The sequence below is a fragment of the Trachemys scripta genome, chromosome 15, assembly GCF_013100865.1.
Source record: "Trachemys scripta elegans isolate TJP31775 chromosome 15, CAS_Tse_1.0, whole genome shotgun sequence".
Lineage (NCBI taxonomy): Eukaryota > Metazoa > Chordata > Testudines > Emydidae > Trachemys > Trachemys scripta.
This window is the reverse complement of record NC_048312.1, coordinates 2,164,473-2,187,212: the sequence shown is the minus strand read 5'-3', so window position 1 is coordinate 2,187,212 and position 22,740 is coordinate 2,164,473. Positions and strand designations below refer to the sequence as shown.

Sequence of the window (22,740 nt, the reverse complement as noted above, 5' to 3'; positions counted from 1 at the left end):
AGTGCTGGGCTCCCCACAGACCTCTGCCACGCCGTCAAGAGGAAAGGCCACCGAAGGGTGATTTCAGGGGGTGTCTAAGCAGCAGAGACACCCCACTGAGCGGCACCAAAGTAACTTGCACAGAACGAGAGTGCAGCGCTGGATACACGTGGTACTGTGGGAGCCCACTGGTCAGCCAGCCCCCAGTGTTAGAAGTCACAGGTGAGAGGATCGTGCAATAAATAGGAATCTACCATTTCTGACTAGTAGTGAATGGATGAGTCCCGTGGACTCCTCTTTATTTTACTTTTTTATTTCAACTGCCACATAGATGTTCATGCACAGAGCAGCTGCAATCTTTGAAATACACAAAATGGTCTCAGAGAAGTGACAGGTGTCAGTCACATAGCTCAGGTCTACACTGCCGTCATTGCTAATCTGATGCAATCCAAAAAGTTGCCAAAAATGGAGTTCAGTTTGTTTCAGCAAAGATGGCAGCGCAGAGGAGCTGTAAAGCTTTTTGGTGTGATCAGCTAATGGGCTCTCGCCTTTTCGGCAAACACAGTAGAGCTGAATTCAGGGAGGTAGCAAGAAAGCAAGGAGGTAAGGGCAGCTTTGGCAGTAAAAGTGTCTTCATAGGAGGAGTGGCAGACAGACAAGTCCTGGGTGCAGGTACAGCACAGCCTGGGCCCTGCACCACAGGCTGTGAGTGCAGTGTGTTCAGGCCTGCGAACTGATATCGTAATGGCACTCATGGAAGGCAGCGATGCTGTGGGGAGACTACGGGTTACAGTGGTTTTCTGCTCTTGGTGCGCAGTTTGGAAGGACCGTGTTAAGCAGCTCACCAAAGTAAGGAATGCTGAAGACAGATGGAGGGACTAGGAGACCTCCCAGACATTGCTATTATAAAACCCTAAGTGCTTCATGTTACTGCGAGAGAGTTGTTTGTTCTCCTTCCATTCAATACGCAGAGCACTGTTAACTCAAGGTGAGGCACTACCTGGTGACAGGATCATTTCCGTAGTTCCAGAGGTGTAAATAATTCAAAGTCTGACTGACTAGCGTAGGCACAGGAATCCCACAGCGAGAGTCGGTCCCTGACAGATATCTCACAAAGCAAGTATTGCACAGCAACCCATCACCACGTGCAGCTGAGAGCACGCAAATCGTTGGCTTTCAGTCAAGGCACTCCAGGTGCGTCACGCTAAAGGAGGCAGGGGTGAGTCATGAGCAGCACTGTGCCACTGCAATAATTTGCCTCCTTAATTCTTTGGTAACAGTCAACATTTCCCACCATCCCTCGACAATGCAAAGTGGCCCCATAGCAAGCACACCGCATGCTGGGTTACCTGGCAATACAGACCACCACCCAAGGGCTAAGCACTCAGCGGCCCTGGGTTACTCACTGTTTAACCAACCACGGATACAACACGCAAATAACGCTTTGTGCCCCCAGGTCCTTTGAAGAGCAGCTGGCATGGAATAAAAGTCCTGGCGTTTTAGCTTATTAGAGACAGAGCTTCTTCTGGCTTGGATGTGGGCAGGCCATTCCAGGAGGTCAAACCACGCTCAGAGTAGATTCACCCCGTGCTTCAGCAGCTTTTGTTTGGCCTTGCCTGGTAAGCTGAACGCACTGTCATGAGGGTTGGGAACCCCCGAGTTGCGCAGTGGGGTGGCCAGCTGCTGGAAGTACGTTTCCTGGACCGGGTTCTGGCAGGCATAGACGGCAGTGGAGGCATTCCTATCGGGGCAGGAAGAAAAGCAAAGGTCAAGGCTCTGGGAGACAGAAGCAAGCACCCTGATGTTCTTTGCAAGTTCCATTGGAACACATGGGAGCGCGACGCTAAACAGCCATCTCCAAGGACGAATAAAGGGTGCTCTCAGAGGCCTGGGAAGCCCTGACTGGCTCTCCTCCTGCTGGACCACTTCATAAGAGCAGGGTGCGTCTATGTCCGACAGCGTGTACTAATTGTCGTGTACTAAACCCTGGGAAAACAAAAGGCTGACAAGGTGCCCCACCATCAGACAGGTTCTGATCTCCTCCCAGAAAAGGCCCACCTCCCCTCCCCACCCCGTCAGCTGGGATTAACCCTTCCAATGCCACAGCTATACCAGATATTCACCCCTCCGAAGCATTTGTTCGGCTAGCTGGCAGGCAAACCTAGCACACCAAGGGCTGATGGATAAACACTGCCCACATGTATCAGCCTCCTCCTCTGGAGAAGGCAGAGTCCCACTGCTGGCTGGGAACAGCTCCCCCGGATAGTACCCCTGAAGCAGGGAAGTGCCAGCATGTATATGTCGACCAGTTGTTCCAGGGGACACTGCGCCCCAAGGCTGGTCTGACTCACACCTGCATGTCAAACTCCAGCAGGACAGCTCAGCCAGCCAGTTCTAGGTGGCAACCCCTCTCTCCATGGGGTCTGTAGCCAGCTAATGAGGTGGTCACTCTACGCATGCTGTCCCCATAGTAACAGAGTCCTGGATTCCAAGGTCAGAAGGGAGCATTGGACCCATCTAGTCTGACCTCCTGTATGGCACAGGCCAGAGACCTGCCCCAAAGTCATTCCTAGAGCAGAGCGTTTAGAAAGACACCCAACCATGGTTTAAACATGGCCAGTGATGGAGACTCCACTCTCACTTGCTGAATTGTTCAGTGGGTAATTACTCTCACTGCTAAACATTTACACCCTATTTCCAGTCTGATTTTGTCTAGCTTCAGCTTCCAGCCACTGGATCGTGTTACCTTTCTCTGTTAGACTGAAGAGTTTCATTAAATATTTGTGCCCCCAGAGATAATTACAGACTGATCAAGTCACCCCTTCACCTTCTCTGTGTTAAGCTAAACAGACTGAGCTCCTTGCGTCTGTCACTGTAAGGCAGGTTCTCTCACCCTTTCATCATTCTCGTGGCTCTTCTCTGACCCCCCCCCCCCCCCCCCGTTTATCAACTTAACGCGCTGACCACACTGGTAGCAACCATGACAGCTCACCGCATGTCCCTGGCAGAGGCCTAGGTTGGCTCACAGTTTGCTGCCTGAAACCATCTAATACACAGGGGTTGGTTTGTTGCAGTGTGGACAGGCCGGCCACCCACCCATACCTGTGTAAGCAGATTGCCTGGATCCTCCTCCTTCCCACAATGCACTGCCACACGTGCTGCTGCTGTCACCGTGTGCATCCCCTCTGGGCACGGGCAGCCGGGGAGAGCTGCTCGGAGTTTCCCAGGACGCCCGAGGCAGCAGAGTAGCCCTGGGAGTGGAGGCATGGCGGTGAAGGCCAAGCAGCTGGGGTGGATGCAAACGGAACCAGTTCCTTGGGATCAGGCTGGAGGCAGTGACCGGGACACTGTGACAGGCTCCGACTGTGATAAGTCCATCTTGCTTGCAGCATCCGAATTTAGTTTGCCACACACAGTACAGCTTGTTTCCAACCCCAACAAGCCGTGCAAGAAAACAAATTGAGACTGCCAATTTCAGGCGCCTCTGGCTCTAAGCCAAGACCCAAGTTGACTAGGAACAGCTATATTTAAAGCTGTAGCTTAGAACCTTACGGTGCCAGGAGTTGCCAACATTCTATCACTACGTCTTCATCCAAACCTTTGGCACTACTCACTCTGCTGGGAAGATCAGGCCTAGATACACAGCACCTGGCCCAACTTGTGGGCGGCAAATCAAAGTGCCTGTGTTTAGTTACTGAACCTCCGGAAATGAGCTGAGCTGACTGGTCTTTGGAGGGAGGCAGCTCTAGGATTATGGAGCATGCAGAAGAACACAACGAGCCTTAGAACAGAGTTTGTAAGGTGGCCTTGCCTGGCTCTCCTGGGTCCTACAAACAGCTCATGGTCCGGGATTTCCAACCGGTGCTAATGTGCCTCTTGCAGACAAGTAGCTTCAAGCCCCTCATCTAAAACGCAAGCGTATTCTGAAGTGCTCCCCGCTCTCCTCCAAGCGGCGCTGGTGGCGGAGGAGAGGAGGGGTGCCAGGCAGCCCTTACCTGATTGTCAGTTCAGAAGCAGTTGGGAGCTGGTAGAAGTCAGCGTGGATCAGACTAGCCGCTCTCAGGAAGTGCTGATCCTGAGTGCCCAGGACCTGGGGCAGGTTTGCTGCAGAGAAGGAGGAGGGTTAGGGTAGGAAGCTGCCTGTGCAGGGTAATTTGCCCCAGCTGGGTCAGCAGGAGAGGATGCTGGATTTCTGCACCCTGCTGGGGCGGTCGGAGAATAGAGCCAAAGGGACACCCCGTGTGACTCAACACTGGCATGACGGTGAAGGCAGGTTACTGGCTCAGTGTGCTCAAGCACTGCACAAATAGAAAGCCAAAGTAATTCCCCGAAGAGCCTATGATCCAAGCAGCATGGACAGAGTGGAGAGGTGACCAGGAAATCCTCAGGCAGAGACTGCCTAGAATCATTTGGGTCTTTCTTTCCTAGTCCCTCTCTCCTGGGCTGGAGAAGGTGTGTGGCTAGCACAGGTTAGCGTCTGTGGGGCTGGCAGGAGAAGGGAGAGGTAAGGATGGACTGGAACGAGGAGAGGTGGTCTAGGATTGGCCTAAGGGGACATCTACACAGCCCAGGGCTACAGTCTCGGAGCCTGGCTTGCCAACTAACACTGTGTAGATAGTGCAGCTTGGGCTCTGAAGCCTAGAGAGTGGGGCCATATGCCTGTCCGAGCTGTAACAGCTACACAGCTGTTTATAGCACGGTAGCCCGAGCCCTGCAAGCCAGAGTCTGTCAACCTGGGCTCTGAGCCTTGCTGCCATGGGCTGCTGCTCGCTATGTGAGATGTCAGTCCCATATCACTGCTCCATCCCCTGCTTCCTACGTCCAGCGTCATCCCTTCTCACAGCCAGGGACTTGCTGACAAGTGCTGCTATCCTCAGGAGCTGGAAGAGAAGTTACACCCCTGGGAGGAGGGATGCGTTCAAGATGTTTTGGTGATCGAGCCCTCAGGAGACGGTCAGGCAGAATCTTTACTGCCCTGGAAAGGACACTGCCCACTCTCCCATTGGCACTTAGCTTGAGCCTGGCACAGGCTGATCACCGGCAATCCGAACTTCTGACTGTGATCACGGTGTACAAGTCACAGGAAGAACACACCCCACACAAGCAGGGCACAGCCCTTTGCCAGCGGGAGCTTAAACCCAGCAGGAGCCCAGGCTGTTTTTGAAGGAAGGATGAACATGGCTGTGCTAACGGCAAACAGTGTTTCAGGCAAACGTCTGGAGCATGAGATGTTAACCCATGAAAGTTAAAGCAAAGCCCGCTCTCACGACTAACTCCTCTTCTGGGTGTACGCAAAGCAGCAAGCCCTAGAACCATGAAGACAAGCCCTCACCTGTGAGCACGTTCTGAATGCAGTCGTAGTGAGTAAAGCTGTAGGTGGCTTTGGCTGCAGAGGAATGGTCTTTCGGCAAAGTCTCCTTCAGGTGAACCTCCAGGCCATTGAGAGAAGCCAGACTGCTGTGATACTGCAAACAGTGCAACACAAACATGCATCAGAGCAGATTTCCCTGTTTAACGAGGGCTGTAACCCGCTCAGACAACAAACATGGATGACATGCAAACGACCCTAGGGACTGCAAGAAGGACTGAAATGCTGGGTCTGATCCAGCCCAGGTTGCCAACACCTGGAAGCATTATCACCTCAAGGCTGTTTGGTGGCCTGTTGGTATTAACTGGTGGATCTCCGTCCATTCATTGGCGCACAAGTCAGTAATGCAAGGCGTTTGGCAAAGGACACTACCGTGGGAAAAGGGCCTTTCAAGCACCAATTGCAATTCACCAGTGGGAGGATGCAAGACTCAGTGAATTTACTACCTTCCAGTGCTTCTCTATGGGGCACCCATTTGCACAAGGCACGGTCTGTTACTTTTTGTAGCCTATTGATTACTGGGATGGCAGAAGCCACTTGCTACTGTAATTGAAAATTAGCGTTCCGTGCGTTACAACGCAATACAGTTGAACTGTGTTTAATCGCAGAAGCCAGGTGGTAGATGCGCCCTGTCCCTGGGTGTCCCACTGCCCCCCCTCTCCCTGCAGACAACGGAGCTTTTCACAGCTTCAAAGGGGGGTTTAACCCCCCCCCCCCCCCACTGAGCTGGATGGGCTTCTGGAAACAGACCTTCTGCCCCTGATTCCATTCAAACCACAGCACCCAGACCAAGATCCTCCACAAATAACTCACGGGCTACCACTGATCCCAAGAACACCCTGCCTCAGACTGGGCATTGGCCAATGGGACTGCTGCCCAACAAGGCACTGGAGAACCGGTCTGTCTCTTACTAAGTGGGGTGCACAGATAGGCTGAACTGCCTGGATGAGGCAGGGTGGATGAGATCTCCCACTGCAGTCAGCTGCCTGCTGGCTGTCAAGTGCTAGGAAGATTAGTTTTCTAATCCCCAAGGCTGTCCCTGTTCTTTCCTCAGCCGCAGGGAGGATTAAGCCTCCATTCAACATGCTGGTGATACCAACCCTACTCCTGACCTGCTGGTCGCAGAACAGGTTCTCTTTTCTGTACAACAGAATTAAGGGATAAACCAAAGTCGCTTCCAATTGTCTGCACAGAGACAGACCTTGCATGACAATTTCTGCTCTGCCCCGAGGGTCTGTGCGGCAGAAACACCCTCCCACCTGAAATGGAATGGTCCGCACTTCCTGTGCCTATCAAGCTACGTGATTAGAATGCTCCAGACTTCTCTGGTGTCTGCATTCAAAGGCCTCACAGAGCTATACACGCATTCATTCATTCAGGCTCCATGCCCCTGGGAGCTGGGTGTTAGTCTATTTTACAGATGGATAAACAGTACAGAGAGACTGAGTGGTTTGCCGTAAGACAGAGAGGGTGATGGAGCCAACACTAGAACCCAGGAGTGCTGACTGACAGTCCCCCAATCCCACCTAAAACAACAGCTGGGAGGGTGCATTTCTGCCAGCAGGGACCAACAAGTATCCTGCACCTAGAGGAAGGGTCCAGCCAAAGGGACCCCATCATGTCAGATCTGGCCCAACATTTAGGCTGTGTAAAAACAAGCTCTTGCAGCTGCAAAGCAGAAGATCACACCCAACGTTTAAATGATTCAACTCCAACAGGAAGAGCTTTGGTAAACAGCTCTCTACAACATCCGCCACCCATCCAAAATAGCAGGCTAGTACTGCAGGAGAGCCAGAAAGGAAACGGACTCGTCCATAGTCACTGCCCAACAGAAATGCAACCCACCCAGCTTAAACAGCGCGTATGGGGGTACTGATTATTCGATGCCTCCCACTTAACCACGGGCTTTAATGCTGTGGGTACGGCACGTTGGACCCCACACGGGCCCCATCTCTTGCCTTAGGAATTTTTGCATGGACTCCATGGGGTGAAGTGGGCCAGGCGTCTCTTCAGCTAGCAAGTGGGAATTTAAAAACAAAGGCACAAAGGGGCAGGGTTACCTGGGCCTGATTTCCCTTTCAGCTGTTCTCTCTCTGAAGAGTGAGACAAACAGACCAGGAGGCAGGGTGGAGCAGACAGAGGTCTCCAGCCAAGCAGGAGATGATCAGGCATTGCAGAGCTGTGGAGCTGGTGAACATGCACTCCCTCAGAGCCACCTGCAGAACTGCAGTACTAGCTTGCAGAGCCACAGCCCCCCGGCAAATGGGAATCAGAAGCGAGGCCCAGATGCCGTGGGTGGGGTGGGATCGGCCTGAACACTAGCACTGCCCTTGCCAACCACTTGGCTGGTTTTGCAGCATGTCCCTTTCTTGGCGAGTCACCCCTCATTTACTGCACTGAGGTGGTGCCCCTGTTTACAAGGTGACAGCCAGAAGGTCACAAGTCCTGCATCTTACTGAGCCCAGCTCAGTGTCCTGCCCAGTTCAGAATGAAAACAGCAACTGACAGTGGGAGCTGGCTTAACAGTCTGGCTTGAGTCTGACAGCTAAAGAAATGAGGTTGTTACTAATGCGCAAGGTCTCTGTGGAAGGGAGCGACACAGCCTGGATGTCAGCTCTGCAGACTCTAATGCCTTAGGGAGATGGCATCAGCTGGTATCCCCTTCCCCAGCAGCCCAGAGCATTTCACTGCATATCACCATCGGACAGTACAGCCTGCAAGAGACGTATATGGCTTTGGCACTGGGTCCTGGTACCTCACCTTGCTGACACTGAGTGCCCTCATGATGCCCTCTGTTCGTGTCACAGCTCCCCTGCAGAATGACACTGACCTGCCTGGTCCCGTGGGTAAGGAAGCCAGCTGCATGGGGCTTTGAGCTGTCACCATTTCAAACACTGTTTCTTTTTAGATGGACTCACCGCCAGACACACAACTCACTGGTATCTCATAAAAGCAACAGAGGGTCCTGTGGCACCTTTAAGACTAACAGAAGTATTCAGATGCATCTGAAGAAGTGATGTTCTTACCCACGAAAGCTTATGCTCCCAATACTTCTGTTAGTCTTACAGGTGCCACAGGACCCTCTGTTGCTTTTTACAGATTCAGACTAACACGGCTACCCCTCTGATACTTGGTATCTCATAGAATATCAGGGTTGGAGGGGACCTCAGGAGGTATCTAAGGTATGCTCAAAGCAGGACCAACCCCAACTAAATCATCCCAGCCAGGGCTTTGTCAAGCCGGGCCTGACCTAGAGTCACAAGCTGGAACGCGGACGGTGGGAATTAACTTCAGAAGCAGGACTAGCTCTCTGCTGCTGCTCTGCCTGTGTGAACACCGGGCGTGTGGTTAAACCCTCCCAGCAGAACACAGACCAGGAATCCTGCACCAGCCATCTTGTGATCTCTGCTTGGGAACACTGGAGTCGGGCTGACTATTTAGTCAGAGGTTACAACTACTCAGTCACAGCCACATTCATACTTTGCTCATCTAGTAACACTAATTAGGGAAGGTCTGGACCCTTGGGAGGTAGGCTAGAGGAAGCTGAAGCACATGGAGGTAAAGGAACTTGTCTCCAAGATCACAGAGTAACCAATGGGAGAGCTGGGAACCGGATTCAGGAGACAAACTCCCATTCTTCAGCTCTGGCCACCATCCCACACTGCCACAAGACAGGAAGTATATGAAACATTTTCTAATTTAAAAAGGCAACCTATTTCTTACTTACCACGTCTTCAATGGACCCCTGGTCATCCTTAAACTGCTCCTCCGCCAGCAGCAAGAGCACTAACCCTTTAATTCTGTGAACATACAAAATCATCTTAACCAGCTTGGCCTGCTTGCCGGACACTGTGCAATCTACTGTTGCTAGACAGTCCATCCCGGTAGTTACTTGTGTAGGCAAACCATTCTCTCTGCTCTTGGGAGAACCTGGGCCTTCTGCAGTGCCACTGAGTAGGCTCTCCTGGACTTCAGCAACCGGAAACTGGTTCCCACCACAATCTTCAGCAGGGAACTTCTGCCCCACCCATACAGCACTGGGCAGAGGCTCCCGCTCAGAAGCGTCATCCCTGGCTGCTCCATCTCCTCTTCTGAAGGTTCTGTTTTGGCTGCTGGTGTCTTGACTGTCTACACTTGACAGATTGTCACGTTCGCTTGAGCTGCTTCTCCTCGTCTCTTTGGAAGGATAGCAAGTGGAGAGGCTGCCACTGGCTGTGTGACGCCTCTGGAGGCTGCGGCATTCAGACTTCATCCGCTCACTAGTGTTAGAGCTGGTTACAGGTTCCATAGTGCTTCGACCCTCCTGCCCGAGGGCACAAGGCTTTGGAAAATCAGAAGACCCCGAGGCCGTGCCTGTGTCCTGAGTGCACTCTGCAGCAGGCAGTTTGGAATTGCTGGGCAAGGCGCCCAGCTCTCTCTGCAATGGAGGGGATGGTTTCAGGGGGGTAGAACTCAACACCGGGCTCAGCGCTCCAGCTGGGGGATTCAGAGCATCTTTTCCTTTGGCAGAGCCCGAGGCCTGTGGGAGGGGCTCTCTCACCACGAGGGCATGCTGGCCTCGGACTTCATCAACCCGGGCCGAATCCGAGAATGCCCGTGAGCGGAGGGTGTTCTTAGATCCTTTAGGGTTTGCTGGAGATGTGGGCAACCTAACAGGAGACAAGAGTAGACACTCGGTTAACCAGTGAGTAGCAGTCACTTGGAATCAGGGGCCAGGAACGATCAGAAAAATAAACAACCAACCATCTCCTGTTCAAAACCTGATCCACCCTCCATCAGAGATTAAATCCTGCCCCAGCAACGGAGGGACTGGCTGATCTCATAGGCTGTGCCCACCTCCAACCTCTAGAATCCTCACTGTGAGGTTAGGTGGAGAGTGAGGGACGTGCAGAATAGCACAGTCCCATCACCTGCCCTGGGAACGCGGCTCCCTTACACTCAAGCACAAAGCACAGAGGCTTTACTCAGAGCACAGTGGGCCGAGAGATGACAGCACAGTCAGTCTGAGGCGGGGAGGAGGTTTTGCTTTCCATAGAGCACAGCAGCAGAGAGCAGCGCAAGCCCTTTCCTCGGAGGGTGGAATACGGACAGTTAGAGCTATCCGGCCCGACAAGCAGACGATGGTAGTTTTAACAACTTGACAGTACCCCCTTATTTGGGGCTCGTTATTCTTAGGGAAGATGGCAGCAGAAGCTGGTGAGCCCTGGTTCTGCAGTGGGATGAGCTCAGCTGCTGAGATGACCCTTTGCTGCATCAGAAATTCACGTCCTACCTAGTCATCCATGCTACTGGAAAGTCCCGGAGTGCGGTGGCTTCACCTTCCGTTAGGAAAACGGGAACGATGCAGACATCCCGAGGCAATGGGGGATCTGCAAGAGCAAAACCGCACCCAGACCCAGTGAGAAGAAATTACAATGTTTGTACAGACACCAAAGACCTCCTGTGGGAGGGGAGGGGAGGAGAGGAAGGAGGCCTCTGGCAAAGGGCTGCAGCCTGGGTGCGTGGGCTATGGCACAGGACTAACCAGGCAGCCTTTTCCTGATCACCTTAGCAAACAGTGCCAGGCACAGTCAAATACCCCGTTCCTTTTCTGACTGTCCCAGAGACCCCGCAGGGGATGCGAGGAGAGGGCGGAGGAAGAGCTGCCTGACACGAGCTGAACATTCTCAGCTCTAACTCAGCAAAGGGACTAAGGACAGAGTCAAGAAGTTACGAGTCGCTGTTCAGAACTCGAACTCCTGCCTTACGCCCCAAGCTCTGCTTTCATGGTTTCGTCACTGACCAAGTTGACACACACCACCGTGTGGGACTGAAGTTACACACATCTGCTGTTAAGGAGTCCACAGAATTTGGGGGAGAACCTGCCCTTAGATGAGGAAATAGTGCCTAGAGCCCCCTCATGGTACCCATGTCACACGCTCCGGGTGGGAACTGTCCTACCCAAGTGGATGCACATGGAACTTCAGCTGGGGCTTCAATGGAAGCAGCATGAAGATCTGCCCCGTGATGTTTGAATGGCAGTAGAGGGTAAAATCGGGCTCTCGGAGGGAAAGCAGGCCCGGAAAGGTCCACGTGCTCCTGGGATGCAGCTCCCCGTTTACACTGTGCGACTAGTGTGGCTTACCATGTTCCTGCAGCACCTCCCCGCCTCCAGGAACACTCTGAAAGTAAAGCACACAGTTATCACTGGCCTACAGTAAGACTGTGTTAAACATTAGCCACCAGGCCCAATCCCAGGGCCCCTGAAATCATTGGGGATCTTCCCACTGACTGCAGGGGACTCTGGATCAGGCCCTGAGGGCAATACTGTGCTAAGGCTACTCATGGTCTGCAGTGACTTACTCCTCAGGGAGCCATGTTGAGCTCAGCGGCGCTACCCAGGAAGCAAACATAGGACACAAGATGAGGGGGAGTATCATAGCCTAGCTCTGACTGTCTCTGCATAAATATGGCAGGGCACAGTCCTTGTTCATTCCCGGAACCAATGTCAAAGCAGATGCAACAGATGCTTTCCCAATCCGGTGGCATAATGCAACTACATACAGATCTGCAAGCATGACGCCTCTTGAAAACTGTATGAATTTAGTAACAAATAGAACAAGTAAACAAAGGGATTACATATGAATAGGAAACGCTAAAGATAACTAACCAGTCAGTGTAACATATCAATAATATGCAGAGTAAGGTTAAGAGTTATTTTGATGCAAGAGCTGGGATACTCACCTAAGAAGCTACTATACAGAACAAGTAATAGGTCTATTTATTTAATATATTCTTATAGATCAAGTTGTGTTAGGCCACATGTTTACAATTCAGCAAGGGACGTTTTCCACACTCCCATTATTATTTTAAGAACAATGAATACTGAATTAGCTATGAGCATTTCCCCCTTGTTTCTTGGGAAGAAGAACTGAAATCACATAATAAGCATTTAATTTTTCAGCAAATGTAAGTGGTGATCTCTATGTTCATTCGTTCTGCACGCTGCTAAACAGCCATCTTTGGCCAGGTTAATCGCAGGGTGAGTGATTATTTTTGGCATCTTGAAGAGAATTCAATAGCCAAAATATTGACAGGAAAAAAGGTCCCAAGAGCAGCAGCCCTGACTTGACTCCTGAGCGTCAACAAGAATTTTGAATTTCGTTACACAGTAGAACCATTTAACATCAGCAGCAAGCAGTTCCGTAAGTGCTGGCTGGATCTCTGGTGCAAGTAACACGCAGACTGGGGCCTGATGCCGCTGGGCTTGGGTTTAACACCATACCTTGTCTGCAGCTTCTGTTCCTTGAAGGAGAACCTTGGCAGTGAGAGGAGGTGGAAGCTGCGTGCTCACAATCCTAGCAGGGTAGAACACAAACACAACCAGCCATGAGCAGAGTCAGGCCCCCTTCCCTGTTAGTTTAACGGAGCAGGAAGGTGCAGGGTACCACTCCAAGTGGGCAGCCACAGATGTTCCGAGCAGGGTTTCAGGTGCTGCTCAGATCTGTTTCATGCCCATGCAGTCCCAGTAGGATCCAAAGCCTACACTGGACCATCTCTCTAGGGCTGTGGTTCTTGCTCTCACAGCCCCAGTACACTCACTGGGGGGAGCGGTGCCCTGTTCTTGCCCCACGCTGACAGCAGGTTCCGAACCCCCTTCGGCTCGCACACGGACACCCCAGCTGAACCCAAGGGCTTTCATGGAACTGAGTCACACACTGACACGTATGTTCTGAGGTCAAACTCGCACCTCCAGGCAGCAGTAATGGCCCATGGATCTGCGAGGCCCTAAGACACTCCTGCCAGTCCCAGGGCACCTCCTGGAGACGAGTAAGGGGAAGCCACACTCCCCTAGCAAAGCACACAGGAACTCACTGCACGCCCACAAACACCTGTACCTTACAGTCTGCGCGCAGGGCCCAGATCCCAGTGCTGCTAGGATGTGCCTGTGAGCTGACAGGGCATTCTAGGTAATAACATTCAGAGTCCTACCCAGCACCCCCTGTGCTGCAAACCTGTGTCTTTTTGTCCCTTGCACTGGGGGCCTCCTCACATCGCATGACACACAAATGTTCCAGACAACTCCCTGTGGATTGACAGGCCATGGCAAAGAGGTTTCAGGACAAAACCAGCCAAGAGAATAGAGCAGGGGCTGCCTGCTCTTGGGGAACACACTGTCTGGTGGGCAGGTGAGAGGATGGGGGTGTTTAATGTAAAGTACTATAGACAGATGGGCAGGGCAGCCCTTTAAGGGTAGTTTGCTGTTATTGAACACTGGGTCAGTTCCACGCTGGATCAGCAAAAGCAAACTTGCCTGCTGGGTGTTTACCATTCGTTGGGGGGCCTGGTTTTGGTGAGTGAAGAGTAACAGTGATCCAAGGCAAAGAAAACCCTGTACAGGCAAAGCCCTCCCCACTCCCACTACAGAGCTGGGCACTGGTAGAGGAAAGGAGCAGGAAAACCAGCACTAACGCTGTCGTGACACTGGCCTCTCCTGCAGGCACACCAGCAAGTCCAGAGAAAGGATCAGTCTGGTCTCTTCACGTATCTCCAGCAGAGATGCAGGTTCTGCAAGAAACTCAAACACACGTCTCTCTCTCTGTGGCACTGGGGTGAGGCTTGCAGGTTCCTAGGGGTCTGTTTAGGGATTTCTAGAAGATGTTGCAAGGAACTTGGTGGCCTAGTGGCCCAGAGTCTTTCTGGTTAAAGGAGTTTTGCACAAGAAAAGAGTTTCTACCCACGAGAAAAATCAATATGCTGGAGAAGACGGAGGCACATGTCAGTGATGGGACCACATGGGGAGTTCAAGGGCACAACTCACACATACCTGCAGGACACAGCACATGAACGTAAGGTCCAGTTTCAAGCCAGACCTCCACTCCCATAAGGGTTTTGCACTTGCAACAAGTTGCCTGGATGCTAAGAACTACAGGGAAAACATCACCCGTGTGATTTGCTGTGCGTGTGAAGCCACCCCTATAAAAAGGATGACCTGGCTCTGAGATCAGACTTGGTCAGATGCACTCACTGCAAAGCAAGTCTCCACCTCTTGCCAGATGTGTCACTGACACACAGGACCCAGAGGACTTACTGACTTCTGCCACAAGGAAATGCCTGAACTCCCTAATCCCCTGGCTCTGTAGGATGTTCTCTGTCCCCAGAGGCTCTCTTTGCCCTGGCACAATGCACAGCTGTAGAGTCTTCACCTGTCCTCAGATAATCTTTGGCTGAATCAAGCCAGCATTTCTCCTGGAGGATGCAGGCTCCCTTTTCCTGCATCCATTCCAGTGGATAGTGTCACCTGGCCAGCAAGCCAGTCATTTTAAGAAAACAAAATCATTATTGGCAAGGCAGGGGAAGAGCAGGCTAAGAAAGGGGAAAGGATAATGTTGGTACATTTTAATTAGATGTAAGAGGCTTTTAAACCGGCGTCTCGCAGACCATGGCATTTGGAAAGCATTGATCTCAGGAACATGTCACCCACTGAGTAGGGAAGCAGCAGCAACAGTCACACCAAAGGCTTTCAGCTGGGCCTGGCTCCCAGCCACCCTGAATAGCATGTGAAAGGTGTCTGTGTCACGCGATGTTTGTAATAAAACAGGCATCTAGATCCAGTGGACAGAGCATGCCAGGGAGTCAGGACACCTGGATTTATTTCCCAGCTATGCCACTGATGGCTTATTATTTAAAATGTACATTGTGGTAACACTTAACGTTAGCTGGGTCAGAACCTTATTGTACCAGATGCCGTCCAAACATACAGGGACAATCCCTGCCTCAAAGAGCTCACTTGCTCTGAAGCACTGAATATCTGTTCAAATGAGTCTAAGGGAGTTGGGCACTCAGATCTCACTGAAATTCACTGGGAGCTCGGTGCCTATTGAAACCCCAGCCTTAACCCCTCAGGGCCTCCACCTCCCCGAATACATTTGGGGATAACGATCTACCCAGATGGAGAGTGCTACATAGTAAGTAATGTCCCCGTTAGTACCCGGAGGGCAGATCTGGAGGTACAGCCGCTGCCCTTCCTCCCCCCAGAGGGAGCTTGGGAAAGTAGCCCTGGACTGTACAGCCCGAGGAGGGGATTGCCTGCAGTCGACTCGGGTTGAGAACTGACAATTACGGTGACTGCTTGGAAGTCCTTGGCTACTCACCGGCCTTTGTAGAGGATGCAACCTGCCAACACTTGGGGTGAACGCTGGCAGGTCTGCAAGATGAGAGCTGCTTTCAGTAACAGCAGGGGGTCCACCTGTGCAGGGAGAGGAAGACAATGAAACCATCAAACCCCAGGGAATAATCCAAGTAGCGAACAGAACTAGAGGGGGCACGTCTCAGGAGAACAAGCTAACCCTGCAGAAATCAGGAGAGCTACCTTGGTTTTGTCCAAGTTCCAAAGGGAATTGAAGATCTTGTGCAGGTCACTGGTGTTTTTCTGAATATGTTCGATGTACCTGTCCCACTGCGTGCTCAGCTCCTCCTGAGAAAACACCTGAAGAAGAAAGAATCCCCATGGTTAGACAATGCATGGCTGGACTCAACACAGGATCCAGAGTGCCCAAGGTGGTTAGGTATGATTAGTTCAGGGAAGCGTGTCTCTAAGCAGTAACTCTTCAACGAAACTTCTACCAAAACACTAAACCAAGATCAGGAACTGAATCCAGTCTGCCCAACAGCAAAAGCCCCGCCGAGAGAGGATTGACTGTTGCTGGACGAGAGAGGGCAGACAGGTACCATAGAAACCCTGCAGCTCAGACCTCAATCTCAGTTGTCTGCACTGTGCTTTACATTATTGAAAATAGAGATCAGGTAGAGAAAGACCCTCCAACCTGGGATGGGTGGCTGAGAGCCTCACTAGACAGACAGAGGGAAGAGAGAGCTCACACATCATCCAGCTCACCCTCGCAGTCCAGTGACAAGGGGACAGCCCATAAGACCCCAGTGTGCAACATGGACGGCAGCAAGATGAGCGCATGTGACTTTCGGTCGCACCTTGGCATGCAGCAGCAGTTTGTCCTGGGGCAGGAAGTTGCCAGACTCTCTCTACATGCCTCTGGAATACTGCATTCAGGTCTGGGAACACTATTCCCAAATCTGAAGGCATCTAAGAGACAGAAAGATACGCAGAAGTGAAGTGAGGCTAGAAAAACAAAGAGTTAGATCTGCGTAGCTAGGCTAAGGGCAATGGAAAGCACCTGCACATTATTTGAGAGGCCTAAATTCTAAGGAGCAAGAGGAATGATGTACACTGGGGTAGGGACAGTGAGGGGACAGGATGGGGGAACAAGAGAAGGAGACTTCAGACTGAACACGAGGAATCTTCTCTTGAGGTCATATGTGGGGTCGTCTCCCAAGGGAAGTGGGGGGAGCCTCATCACTTGGGATGCCGATGACAAAAACATAGAAAAGAGATTCTAGGCACTGATCTTGCCTTGTGGAAATGGGACCTAAGGACTTTCCCAGCTCGCATGCCTGCGATCTCAGAGCTTCACTGGTGGCAGGAGGGCCAGAGGGAATATGCGAACCTCCACATAACTGGGCAGGCTTCATCTATTCCCTGAGAGGTCCATGCCCTGGTCCTATTCAGGGAGAAACATTCAACACTGTTAATTAGCAATTACCATGTAAGCATGACACACAGATCCATTGTAAAATCTGAAGAGTCCAATCAGTAGATCCAGAAATTGTCCACAGCTGACATCAGGGAGTTCGATGGTACAGCCCAGCACCTTCAACACACAAGGTTACAGAAAAAACTTTCCTGAAGCAGCCAGGTGACAGGAGAAGCAAACAGCTGCTGCACTCCCCAAAACTCAGTTTGGGAAGCCCCCTAGGTAGCCATATGTCTGGGGAAAAGCAAGGGGTGATGCACGAGAGCCAGGGGGGTCCCTGGCAGCAGAGGTAGAAAGCCAGAGCTCAAGACACACACTCTCCATTCCCTCACAATCTCAGGGGCCTGACCACTAGTTTAATGTTTAAATGGCTGAGAACATCATCCCCAAATGGACTACTTCGAGGCGCAGTTCACTAGATAATGAACTCGAGAAGAGGGTTTCCACTTCTTCCGCCAGGGAGCAACGCGGTGCATCAAACTTCTGAGAATCCATGAAAGTAACTAGACTGTCGGGGGGTCTGCCTGTTCAGGAGAGCTTCCTGCAGCATGGCTTTACCCCACCTGAGTGGGACTGCCCACCGAACGAGCCAGTTCTCAGAGCATGTGACCACATCACATCAGAGAAACCAGATCTGCCCCTAAAATGAGAAGTCCACCATCACTGCCAATGAGCTTTGCGCAGGGAATGAGCATCCCAGCTCTTTGTTGTAAGCTACATTCCATGGAACTCTATTTTCAGCTAGTTCACACCTTTCCACTGGCCCACAAACCCCATCTAGCTGTCGAATCCTACAGCTGCAGGTCTCGGTTGAATGCTGCCAGGCCATTGCCACTAGCACCCTAAGAACATAAGAGCGGCCAAACTGGGCCAGACCAAAGGTCCATCTAGCCCAGTATCCTGTCTTCTGACTGTGGCCAATTCCAGGTACCCCAGAGGGAATGAACAGAACAGGGAATCATCAAGTGATCCATCCCCTGTGGCCCATTCCCAGCTTCTGGCAAACGGGCTAGGGACACCATCCCTGCCCATCCTGGCTAATAGCCATTGCTGGACATATCAAACAATACAAGTACTTAGTTTGATACAATAGTAGATACTTTCTATTACTATTCGAGCTCCTTACGTGCCTCCTGTTCGTTGTAACTCACCCAGAGATACTCTCCATCCACCCTTACTGCAAACTTGAGCTTTCTCAGCCGAATGAGACTCGGCGGAGCACTGGAGATCTCCGTTACACAGCGCACCACTCCTGCAATCTGTCCGCACAGCAGTTCCTGCTGGTCAAGGAGAGTCTGTGAGAGGAGGAGGAGGGAAGAGTGAATTTTGCAGCATTCTTGGCAAGCTGGAAAGGCACTACATTTACACAGCAGCATGATGATAAAGTAACTGACGGTGTTTACTATACTATATGGAACAAAGGCTTGATAACACCATGCACGGACTTTTCATCCCAGTCACTGAGGATGAAGTCTTATTTAAGCACAAGTAACCCTACCAAGAGAACAAGAAGAATTAGTGAGTCTTATCCCTAGGGGATATTTGTCCAAATCACCACCACAGAATGGGGCATTATGGAGAGGCCCATAACCGAAATAGCAGAGTGCTAAAGAACAGCGTAAGGTGCGCTGCACAGAGCCATATAGGGTACGTCTACACCGCGATAAAATCCAGTGGCTCAGAGTCTTAGATCCTGAGAGAGCTGGCTCAGACTGCGGGGCTAAAAACAGCCATGTAGACACTCAGGCTGGAGCCTGGGCTCGGAGACCCACCCCCCGTCCTTGGGTTCCAGAGTCCAGGCTCCAGCCTGAGCCTCAATCTCTACACTGCTATTTTTACTCCCAAAGCCTGAGCCCCATTAGCCTGAGTCAGGTGACCTAGGCCAGCTGCGGCCGTGCCATGGTCTTTTACTGCACTGAACGTGAACCCATAGGGGCCTAAGGCTGGAAAACAAGAAGTGCTGTGGATCAAGACTGAGGTATGTTGGCAGAGCTGCACTATACATGGCCTTAAAAATACAAATAGAATAAAAATAAAGAAACTTTTTATAAACACCAAAGTTACAAATTTACCCAAACCCAGATATTTGCAAGCCCCACCATTCCAAGAACAGAAGGTTGGCTTTGCACATACTTTATATATACAATTGTTTGCAACTCTACAGACAGACAGACATTTGGGAAAAAATAAAAAAGAAGGCATTACCTGAGAGGGATAAAAGTAGCAAATGCCAGCTCTTGTGGGATCCCCTTCTTCCTTTACCTTTGAGCCATCATAAAGGAAAAAGTAGTTCCACCTGCAAAACCAAAGTATTGACACGATGGAAGATGTTTGCTGTTCCCAACCAAGTCAAATTGATATTTCTTCCCACCCCTCAGTTCTCTCAAGCAGAGCTCTGCTATTTATGATGCGATACACAAGTGTTTAAAAAAACAGGAATGGCAAACGTGCAACATTCCTGCATGCAGCCTCATCCACTGATTTTGGAGATGGAATCGGGGTGGAGAAGAAAGACTCCAAGGATCTGGGCTATTAACTCTCCCAACTTTCTGGGTTTAAAATAGAGGACAGCAAACCTGTAGCTAAGCCTAGAGGAGAAGGATCACAAATCCATGCCTATTTTCCAAGTCTGATAGCACAGAGCATTTATCACTACGTATTTGGGAAAAATTCTCAACTACATGCAGCTTGGAATGGTTTCCAATAGCTTCATTGGCTCTTACTTCATGTTGAACCAACTCCACATGTGCAAAAAAGCACTAAAATGGGAGGTTCCTCATGACCAGTGACGGTCTTAACAGTTTTGGGTCCTTACTGATTTACTCAAAGTCTTTTAGCTACTGTTTTCATTGTAGGCTGCACGTTCCAGTCATAAACTTTGTGCACAACAGCCCCCAAGCAAGAGTGCTACAAAGAGTGCTAACTAAACCACATGAAGTCTGGAACGAGACGACTGTGCAATTCAAAAGGTGAAGCTAAAGAACACAAGTTTTTCTCCACCAAAAAGCAGAGACTAAACTTGGGTTCTCAGAGCATTCCTGGAATGCCCCAGCAGTGAGATAGGAAGGTTGGGAAGGCATTGCTTTAGAAATCAGATCTCAATTCTATCCTTGGCTCTATCACAGATTCCCTATGACACCTGAGGCCAGTCATTTAATCTCTCTGTCTCGGTTTCCCACCCGTATAATGATGACAGTAATGCCCCTGTGAGGATAAAATTCATCAATGTTTATGTGGCATTCACATATTACTGGGACGAGCACCTTAGAGCCCACAACTGATAGCTTGTGACCCTGCAGCAACTAGCCAGAGACTGGGGGATTCTTCCTCAGGGAGTCTCTCTCCAGTTCTGATGGCATGGGGGCACTATCCATGACTCAAACATGCTAAGATGATGTGCACGCACATCTCTTGGCATGTTGTTGACAGGCCCATTGTGGCCTCCACATCAGTCATGCAACATTCCCTTGCAACTCTAGAGGAATGATGAGTGCTACTCACCAAGAAGCTGAGTTAGGGTCTGATAAAATGGGGCTGGCCATTTACATCAGATTATCTTAATCATGTCTCGTCGCCCTCAGGAGCACTTTCTCCTCCAAAGCAACTGATGCAAACAACTCATTTTTTTCAGCAGTAAATGTATTGTTCCACAAAGGCTCCAGTGGAAACTTAGTGGGTTTTGGCTTTAGGTGATGAATATGTTGGAGATTTTGTTAAAATACTGATGTCAACACTGTTCCTCGTGGCTTATTTACATGAAGAGTAAATCCACTAAAGTGCCTTCATTTTGGAGGTTTATCCCACAAGAGCTACATGGGAACCTTGCAGAACCTATGCAACATTAAAGTCTCTTCAAAACTTGTGTTCATCAATTCTGAGACTGAACCAACAAAGCTACTTTATGAGAATGTTCCAAATAGGAGGAAAACCATCTTAGTGCCTGCAGTGAATGAGAAATCTCAGAAAGCATGAATATGGTCATCAGAAACAATGAGCTACAAGAGGCAGATCTCAAGACACTACACTGGTTCTTTCAAGTTTATTATTTTGTATTTAAGTGGCTATCTGTGCAAAAAGTCATCACTACACAGAGATTACTGTCAGAAGAGCTCCCATTTAGGGACCTTCTGCTGAAGATACAGTTCCTTGAATAAGTCCTTGCTTGTGTGATACAAAGCTGAATGGTTTCCTGTGGTCTCCAGTGTTGATGTTGCTCTTCTAATCCTAGAGTAAAGAATGAATGGATTAATACTTGGATGCCTTTGTTCAACTGACACGTGACCCTACAGAGAGCAGCTGACAAGCATTCAACAGAACTAACTTGTGCATGAGTGAAGCATGGGACAGAAACAAGCCTTCCTTTTAAATAGCAAAATTACATTTAATATGTTTGGAATATTACCTGGTTACATCTGGGCTTAATCATGCATGTTGCTGACAATCAAATAGAAAAGCTCCTAACAGGACTACAAGGAGCTAGGAAAATGATGGAACAGCTAATATAAGGGCTGCACTGCTCACTTAATTGAACCAAATTTGATTTTTTATCTTATTAACAGGAACATAGGGATTGCCATGGCAGATCAGATCAATAATGACCCATCTAGTTTGCTATCCTGTGTACAACAGTAGCCAGTATCAGATTCTTCAGAACAGGCACAAAACCCCTGTAATAGAAAAGCCTACTCACAGGAGAAGTTCTTTCCTAATTCCCATTAGTTAGTGGTTGCCCTTCATTGTTGCCTCTCATCCAAGGGCCTCAAAGGGCTCTATCAAAAGTTATGCCTTGCCTCACGATTGAGGCAAGTAAGAGAGGTACTGTGTATACCAAACCCTTCACCCCTCAACCTCTGAAAGTCGGCAACCTCCAGGATAAAAGCATTACACCCCGACTAGGCCAGGAAGTGAACAATCAGTCACCCACCCAACAAACCGCAGAGGGAATTTAGGGAGCAGAATGGAGTTAAGCAAATCGGAATGGTCAGAACAAGAGGGCTAATGCCCCAACTCTTGTGCAAAGCAGCTAAGGATCTTTAGTTACAGGTGCTGGTTACCTCTGTTTTTACTACTCAGCTGAGCCGGGGCCTCTCCACGAGCCGAGTTCCCCCATCACCCCTGACTTGGGCATTGCTCAGAACTGGCCCAGAGGAGAGACGCACCCACGACTGAATCACGAACCCGGAGCTCCCACCCAAGCACGGCTCGGGCCCAACCCCAGCCACGTCGGCCGAATCGGAGTTGTGGTTGAAAAAAAGTCTCGAGAGCTGCCGGTTCCCAGGAAAAGGTCCCGAAGCCGGCGGGAAAGGGGAAGTTCGCCCCGGCCTCTGCTCCCGCCACGGCTGCGACTCATCTAGAGCCTCAATCTCCGCACCCCGGCGCCAGGGGCAGGAGCCGAACCAAGTTCACCCGCGTCCCGCGCTCCCCCGGGCTTCTGCCCGCGCTGCTCCCCCGCCCGGCCGGCCCCGCTCCCGGGGTGCACCGCCGCCGCGCCGAGTCCCTCGTCCCCCTCGTCCCTTCAGCTCCGTGCCTCTCGCTCCCCCCGCAGGACCCGCCCGCGAGCCCCGGAGCGCCCGGCCCGGCCCGGCCCCCAGCACCGACCTGAGCGCAGCCACTTCCGGGGCTGGGCCCGCTGATCACATGATACCGACACGTGACCGCCCCCCCCCCCGCAGCGCCATGGCCCGGCCTGCTCCATCCCGGCCGGCTCGAGGGGCCGAGCGCGCGCCGCGCTGTCCCCGCCCGGGACCCGTAGGGGGGGGGGGCGGTCACGTGTCGGTATCATGTGATCAGCGGGCCCAGCCCCGG

The 22,740-nt window shown here is 51.1% G+C and overlaps 1 protein-coding gene across 2 annotated transcripts; it reads right to left on the bottom strand.

The window, feature by feature from the left end:
• Positions 1 to 243: 243 nt before the first annotated feature.
• Positions 244 to 22,599, bottom strand: HPS4 (HPS4 biogenesis of lysosomal organelles complex 3 subunit 2). Of its 2 annotated transcripts, none has more exons than XM_034790601.1 (14): positions 22,534 to 22,599; positions 20,437 to 21,159; positions 19,141 to 19,231; positions 18,087 to 18,230; positions 16,945 to 17,052; positions 15,699 to 15,815; positions 15,481 to 15,575; positions 12,612 to 12,684; positions 11,472 to 11,508; positions 10,620 to 10,716; positions 9,075 to 9,996; positions 5,312 to 5,444; positions 3,975 to 4,083; positions 244 to 1,720 (listed from the first exon to the last, which is right to left on the bottom strand). In XM_034790601.1, exons 2-14 carry the CDS (start codon positions 20,475 to 20,477, stop codon positions 1,549 to 1,551), a joined length of 2,139 nt encoding a protein of 712 aa, XP_034646492.1. In that variant the 5' UTR covers positions 20,478 to 21,159; positions 22,534 to 22,599; the 3' UTR covers positions 244 to 1,548. The 2 variants fall into 2 exon arrangements, with proteins under 2 accessions (XP_034646492.1, XP_034646491.1); XM_034790600.1 differs by lacking the exon at positions 22,534 to 22,599 and adding an exon at positions 21,990 to 22,367.
• Positions 22,600 to 22,740: the final 141 nt, after the last annotated feature.

Excerpts from the sequence above, each read along its gene's own strand:
- HPS4 (XM_034790601.1), bottom strand. The coding sequence starts at position 20,477 with ATGGCCAGCCCCATTTTATCAGACCCTAACTCAGCTTCTTG. Across the intron at positions 18,231-19,140 it reads GCTACTTTTATCCCTCTCAG|ACTCTCCTTGACCAGCAGGA; the intron begins GTAATGCCTTCT and ends CTCCTCTCACAG. Across the intron at positions 12,685-15,480 it reads TGCATCCTCTACAAAGGCCG|GATTGTGAGCACGCAGCTTC; the intron begins GTGAGTAGCCAA and ends CTACCCTGCTAG.